Source organism: Mandrillus leucophaeus, unplaced genomic scaffold (genome assembly GCF_000951045.1).
Source record: "Mandrillus leucophaeus isolate KB7577 unplaced genomic scaffold, Mleu.le_1.0 Scaffold227, whole genome shotgun sequence".
NCBI lineage: Eukaryota > Metazoa > Chordata > Mammalia > Primates > Cercopithecidae > Mandrillus > Mandrillus leucophaeus.
Window position 1 is genome coordinate 3462091 of NW_012102332.1, and position 7148 is coordinate 3469238.

At 52.9% G+C, this 7148-nt stretch overlaps 1 protein-coding gene across 2 annotated transcripts in view; it reads right to left on the reverse strand.

Moving 5' to 3' along the window:
- Positions 1-7148, reverse strand: part of CYFIP1 (cytoplasmic FMR1 interacting protein 1) — a 92740-nt gene that overhangs the window by 76439 nt on the left and 9153 nt on the right. The window contains exons 3-7 of one of the 2 annotated variants that reach the window (XM_011981493.1): positions 6281-6358; positions 5939-6040; positions 4562-4743; positions 784-880; positions 565-693 (exon numbers count right to left, since the gene is read on the reverse strand). In XM_011981493.1, coding sequence (XP_011836883.1) covers positions 565-693; positions 784-880; positions 4562-4743; positions 5939-6040; positions 6281-6358 — 588 coding nt within the window. The remainder of the gene's footprint in view (positions 1-564; positions 694-783; positions 881-4561; positions 4744-5938; positions 6041-6280; positions 6359-7148) is intronic. The other variant, XM_011981494.1, reaches the window with a different exon arrangement.

Here is a 7148-nt window from a genome sequence, read left to right on the forward strand (position 1 = left end):
AAAAAAAAAAAAAAAAGGCTGGGCACAGTGGCTCAAGCTTGTATTCACAGAGCTTTGGGAGGCTGAGGCAGGAGGGTCACTTGAGCCCAGGAGTTTGAGATAGCCTGTACAACATGGCAATTTTCTCCCTCTACAAAAAATTTAAAGATTAGCCAGGCGTGGTGGTGCGCACCTGTAGTCCCAGCTACTTTGGAGCCAAGGTGGGAGGATCACTTGAGCCCAGGAGGTTGAGGCTACAGTGAGCTGTCATCATGCCACTGCACTACAGCCTGGGCAAGAGCAACACCCTGCCTCAAAAATAAAACAAAAAGCAGCTCAATGCTGAGAGAATCCTTGACCCAGACATCCTGGCCAGCACCTTCTCCCAAGGTCAGTGTGTGACACTCATGGGGTGTGTTGAGAGCCTGTTGTGCAGGCTGTGTGCAAGGGCAGAACGCTGTTCACACACAAGACACCGTGCAAGTAAGACACAGCTGTCAAAAGGATTCTAGAAAAGCACAGCCTATTGACAAGAGTAAGGCTGTCCCTCGGCAGTGCCACAGGCTGGCATCCCCACACACGTACTTTGAGAAGCATGTGTTTCTCACTGGGCGTCAAATACATCCTGTTCTCGTAGTAATCCACACACAGATTCACGATGTCTGCCAGGAGCTCTTCGTAGCCAGAAATCACTTCGAGCTGCTGCTGCAGAGACTGAAACACAGAGCAAGAGACTCACGCACGGGCCTGGCGCCCGGCCAGCGGCTCGGCCCATCCGCCCGAGTGTGCGAACACCAGCCTCACCTGTGTGATCTTGTTGTGATTGGCCAGGAACATGGACAGATTCTGCGATTCCTGGATGGACTGTGGATCTGCCATTTTACGTAAAAACTGAGCGGCCCTTTGAAAACAAGAAGAGTTCATCCCAAAATGCACCAATGTGCCACGTAAAAAGATAAAAAAATAAAAGCCTGGTTCGAGTGGGATCCCCTTCCTCTACAGTGATCTGCAGAAATATGGGTCAACCTCAGACGCCGGCGATGATTTCAGCCTTTTCAGGTGTCTCCGGCCCTGCCCTCCAGGTCAGTCTTCTGCCAACTTAGACGTGTCTTGCACAGCTGGGGACAGCTCTCCACCCAGCTGGTCACAGCCGACTGGCTTCCTGCAGGGTCCCTGCACACTGGTCTCTGCCCTTCACTGGTGGACGCCCACCTCATCTAGGGGGCATAGGGCTGCTGGACCCCGAGTCTAAGGGCCACTGCCATCTCTGTGACTCCCACAAGCCCTGCCATGAAGATAGCCAGCACTGCTGAGGTTCACTGCCGGGAACCCTCTGGACCACACCTCCCCAGGCCACCTCAGGGACCACTGGTACCCAAAGTCCTGAGACAGAGCCCTGGCCTGCCACCAATTTGTAGCTACACCCGACATACAATACCGCCAGGCCATGCTGAGCCCGCGAGGTCTGGCAGAGCAGGGTGAAGGTGGGGTGTGAGGATTCCCATCATCTAGGTCTGTCCCCCAAGAAAGATCAGTGGAAACGGCCCACACAAAGATAGATCTGTGCGGCCCAGAGCCTCGGGGGTTTAGCTTTAAAAGTCACCACGGCAAAGACTGATAACCTACCCCAACATTCACTTCCTCCTCTTCCTCCTTAGGAACGAACCCCGCATTTCCGTGGAACACACGTTCCAGGGAGCCTCACACGCTCCGTGTGCCTCGCCTACCCTGCAGCTAGCCGTGGTCATGTGACCAAGGACTGGGGCCATGAGATATAATGCAAGACACTGACAGGCACTCCAAAGTTTACTCATAAGGGAGCATGGAGCCCGTCTTTCCTCCTTTCTGCCTGCTGACTGGAATGCAGAAATGACAGCTGGAGCTTCAGCAACCATGTAGAACCAGGAGGCAACACCTGAAGCAGAGCAGCAGCCAACAGCGGCCTCGAGTCCTGAACGCCGGAGAGCTTGCAATCAGCTGCAGACCACCTCATTCAGGACTTTCCAGGAGACAGAGAAATAAACTGCAATCTTTTCAAAGCCACTGTTACTTCACTGGGTTTTAAACAATTGCATACAGTTAAACCTAATGTTACTGATACAGTAACATTCCTTGGCTTTTTAAACATGTTTCCCGGCCGGACATGGTGGCTCATGCCAGTAATCCCAGCATTTTGAGAGGCAGAGGCAGGTGGATCACTTGAGGTCAGGAGTTCAACACCAGCCTGGCCAACATGGTGAAACCCCATCTCTACTAAAAATACAAAAATTAGCCAGGTGTGGTGGCTCACGCCTGTAATCCCAACTACTCCGGAGGCTGAGGCAGGAGAACTGCTTGAATCCAGGAGAGGCAGAGGTTGCAGTGAGCCGAGATTGTGCCACCGCACTCCAGCCTGGGCCAGTGAGACTCTGCCTCAAAACAAACAAACAACAACAACAAAAACATGTTTCCTTTTTTTTTTTTTTAAATAGACAAAGGGTCTCACTCTGTCACCCAGGCTGGAGTATAGTGGTACAATCACAGCTCACTGCAGCCTCGACCTCCTGGGCTCAAGTGATTCTCCAACCTCAGCCTCCCCAGTAGCTGGGACCACAGGTTCACGCCACCACACCCAGCTAGTTTTTTTTTTTTTTTTTTTTTTTTTTTTTTTTAAAGAGATGGGGTCTTGCTATGTTACCCAGGCTGGTCTCAAATTCCTGGGCTCAAGTGATGGGGTCTTGCTATGTTACCCAGGCTGGTCTCAAATTCCTGGGCTCAAGTGATCCTTCTGCCTCAGCCTCTCAAGGTGCTGAGATTACAGGTGTGAGCCATCGCACCTGGCCACGCTTGCTTTATTGATTTGAGTAGTTGCTGAGGCGGCAGGTGAGGAGACTAAGGAAACAGTCAAGGATACTGTTTTCTGTTTTCCTCAAGCCTCACCATAACCACACGAGTTATCTTGGCATTGGCACTTAGAGGAGGTTATACTAGTAGCTACCAGCAGGTGCCAAAAGAGCTAGGCGCGTGTGTGTGTGGCGGGCGTCTTGGGACGGGTGGGGGTGATGGTCTGGGAGGGTGAACCAACAGGGGTCCCAGACAGAGGTCAGAAGAAGAGGCAGCAGGAAGAGCTACGGAGCTGGCCCAGGCCCACTCTCTGGTGCTCAGGGGAACCTGGAGGTGGTGAAGACACTGGGGATGGGGCTGCTGGAGGGAAACCCTCCTTCCCCCAGCTTTGCACACAGCAGCCCCATCTGTAAACTGTTTTACAGACTAGGCTTTAGAATAAAGGTGCTAGTGCTAAAAGGAAAAAAAAAAACCCCACAACTTTTAAATACTTTTAAATATTGAAAACCACTGATGCTGGCCACCTCCCCATTTCCCTGACAAAGCCAAAACGGTGGTGGCTGAGAAGGCTGCTCAAAATCACACAGCGACTGGGTTGTGCGGCTGGGACCAGGAGGTCACTGCGACCAGTGAGCCTCGATGCTGGAATCCCACGGATGCTGTCATCAAACAGGGACCATTCAGACGTCCGCCCCAAGAGGGGCTCACAGGCCCACTCCGGAGACCCTTCTCTAGTTCTGAAGATCTAGGCTTCTGTGCAGAGCTGACGATTTCAGTGATAAACGGAACACTGCCTTAGTTCACGTGAATGAGGCTTAAATTCTGCCTGACCTAGCTCGACTCCTACTGCTGCCTCATTTTGTCCCAAGTGGGGATTTTTCTTTTTATAAAGACATAACAACAGTTGTATGATTTAAAATGCAACATAACTAGAGCGTATTCAGATGCAAAGTAAGGTCTCTTCGAATTTAATTTTAGAGCTAAGATGCCTTACTTACTAGAGGAAACTGAAATTAGCATCTCATTCCAGCAAAACATGTCTTCAAAAGCACCGGGCACAAACGAAGCAGAGCATCAGGAGACAGCGCCGTGTGTCCCCGAACGCCTGTCTGCCGCCCACCACCCCACAATCCTCCGGAAGCACACGCCGGGCCATGCCCGCCTCTTCCACCCCTCCTGCCGGTCTCTCCAGAGGCTAGCTTCTCCAGAAGCTCTCTACATCCAAAAAGAAAACCGCCGGGGAGAGGACCTGGAAGCGCAGTGTGACCCCAAGACACCCTGTGACTGTGCATGGGCTACGTCTGCACGTTGCTGGATGGTGCTCAGGTGCCGGGGACCCCCACCGGCGAGAGACTGGCACCGAGGACTGCAGCCCCAATGCCCAAGGTGGGCTGCAGAGGCCACCTGCCCCCTTGCCAAGATGCTCCCTGAGCCAGATGCCTGTGCTCTGTGAGCTAGGCCTACAGCTTGTGCACGTCTGTCTTCCCAGGGGCGCGAAGGTCCTCCGTGACATCTGAGAACAGCCAGGGCACTAAGAGTCTGCTCTAGCTTTGCAAAGCCACGATATGCACTTACCTGCTGGCTCCCCTCACTTTATCCCCCAGAGCAGGTGCTCCCACAGCCCTGACACTGAGAAGTAGCTGCTGCCTCCCAGAAGTGACGACTTCAGCACACAAAGACACACACCTGCTACGCACAAGGCAGGCCACTGAGCTGCGCGCTCTCGGGAAGGCCTGCGGCGCACGAGGCCGGTGCTCACCTCTTGTATGCTGAGTGGTCGTTCTTCACACTGCACTTCATGTTCTTCAGCTCGTCCAGCACAGCGAACATGTTGATGAACTTGCCCAGTGTGATCAGGTAGGCTTCAGACACAAAGTCCTTCCTCCTCTCGGCGTGGCACAGGCGCCTCACCTCCCCGCAGAAACGCTCAATGGCGTTCCTCTGTGCAGAGGAAGCGGGGGGCAGAAAGCTGCAGGTCAGTGAGGGGCCAAGCCCATGTCCCTGCTTCAAGCACCTGCAGTCACTGCTCCTTGATGAGAAAAGATCTGCCCCACGCGGCTTCAGGCCCAGGTGTTTACAATGTGGGCAGCCAGACCCCCTCCTGAAAGCAGCTCCCACGGCCTGCCCTGCAACATCGTTACTCGTTTTGCACTTTACCAACTAGGTCACTAAAGTAACAACATCTTGCTGATTATTCCAGCAAAATTACTGAGCAAAATGATCCAAGAAAACGTCTGCAAAATTCAGACGTTCTAACTTTCAGAAGTGAAAAGTGGGAGAGATTTTTTTCCTCTTGGTAACTTTCAAGGTAAAATGAAAATTAATCTCCTAGTTAGTTCCATCTCCTCCCTCTGCTAATGGACATCATAAAAAATCTGGATGTTTCCAAAATACTTCTTTAAAAAGCAGCAGGCCCCTTTCATGTGGCTGCTTCTTGCCTAATCAAGGCCAGGGCGAGGACCACCAGGAATGGACAGTCAGGGTGAGGCTGACAGCAAGAAAATACCTGAAAGACCAGATGAATCAAAAGTACAAACTGGCCAGGTGCGGTGGCTCACGCCTGTAATCTCAGCACTTTGGGAGGCCAAGATGGGTGGATCACCTGAGGTCAGGAGTTCAAGACCAGCCTGGCCAACATGGTGAAACCCTGTCTCCACTAAAAATACAAAAACTAGCCAGGCACGGTGGCGGGCGCCTGTAATCCCAGCTACTCGGGAGGCTGAGGCAGGAGAATCACTTGAACCTGGGAGGCGGTGGTTGCAGTGAGCGAAGATTGCACCATTGTACTCCAGCCTGGGCGACAGAGCAAGACTCTGTCTCAAAAAAGAAAGTACAAACTGGCAGAAAGTCAAAGCATTGCACTTGAAACTGACAGAAAGCAGGCTCAGAAAGCAGGCTCCGTGAAGGAAACACGAAATCACTGAGAATTCTGAGAACCACAAAAGGAGCGTTGATTCCGAAAAGGCGCGAGAAACTTTAGACTGTCAAAGGCTTGGTCCCTTTTGTCTCAGAAACTGGTTGCTTTAATTTGCAGGCACTCTGTTCAGGGTGTTCACATTGACGGCAATGGGTAGGAAGGTGTCAGCAACCCACCCCTCGGTGTTATACCCCCAAGATAGGGATTTTGCCATTTTACCTGGAAGTACATAAAATTCATCAGTTTTGTGACCTCAGGCTCCAGAACCTCCACGGTTTTCTCGTAAATTTCCACTCTGTTAGGCTGCTCGTTACATTTCACCTGGAAAAAAGAAACAAGGATAACATAAGAGGCTTGGATCCAGCCAGAAGCAGCCGCTGGGCAGCTAGAGCTGGTGATCCCGCCCTGCTGTGGGGTGAGACCCGGGAGGAGAGTGGCCAGGCATTGCAGGGGCGGGGCGGGGTGGGGCCTGGCAGGGTGTGGGGAGGGAAGAGACAGGCGAGCGGGGCACCTGCGGGATGGCCCGGGGTGTGGGGAGGGAAGAGACAGGCGAGCGGGCACCTGCGGGATGGCCCGGGAGCAGCTCCTCCAGGTGTACAGCATGACAGCATATTCCTGGCCCTCCTCCAGCATCTCGTTCTGCAACGGAACACAGGGCAAATCAAAGGCAGGAGGGGGAACTAGCATGAAAAGCAGATGCCAGTTGCTAAAATCTAGACAAAGCACCATGAACTATCCTAAGCACTGTGGCCTGTGTGCCAAGAGACAGCTGCCGAGAAGCTGGTAACGCTGAGGTGTGGCGCTGGGGGCCACAATGACCACCCAAAACACCCCAGGGCTTCTGCAGGCGAGAGGGTATCAGTGACACGCAGGCATCTCTGGGGCGTGCCACAGGCATTACACCTTGGCTCCGCCCAGCCCGAAACAATCGCTGGCCACGAGACCTGCAGTCAGGAGCACAGAGGAAGGGCTCCGGGCAGACGCCCTGCCCAGTGTGAGCACACGCAGGATCCCCATGGCCTCCCTCCTCACCGGCTCACAGGGCCTCCCAGTCCCAGAGAGGACTAGAGGCAGGGCTGCCCCAGGTGTGCAGGAGGAATAGTTAGGATTTAAGTGCCCACAGCACTTAAAATCTAGGTGGAGAGTCCATGGGAAGAGGACTGTCATCACTGCTATAAAACTGCTTTTGCTTTCTACTCTTTAACATCATTTCCTTTGGTAAAAATCAAATAGATGCTCTTAAATCTAGCCTATATTTAGAGAGATGTTCATCACAGCTTTTTTTTTTTGAGACGAGTCTCGCTGTCACCCAGACTGGAGTGCAGTGACGCGATCTCAGCTCACTGCAACCTCCACCTCCTGGGTTCAAGCAATTCTTTTGCCTCAGCCTCCCGAGTAGCTGGGATTACAGGCGTGCACCACCATGCCC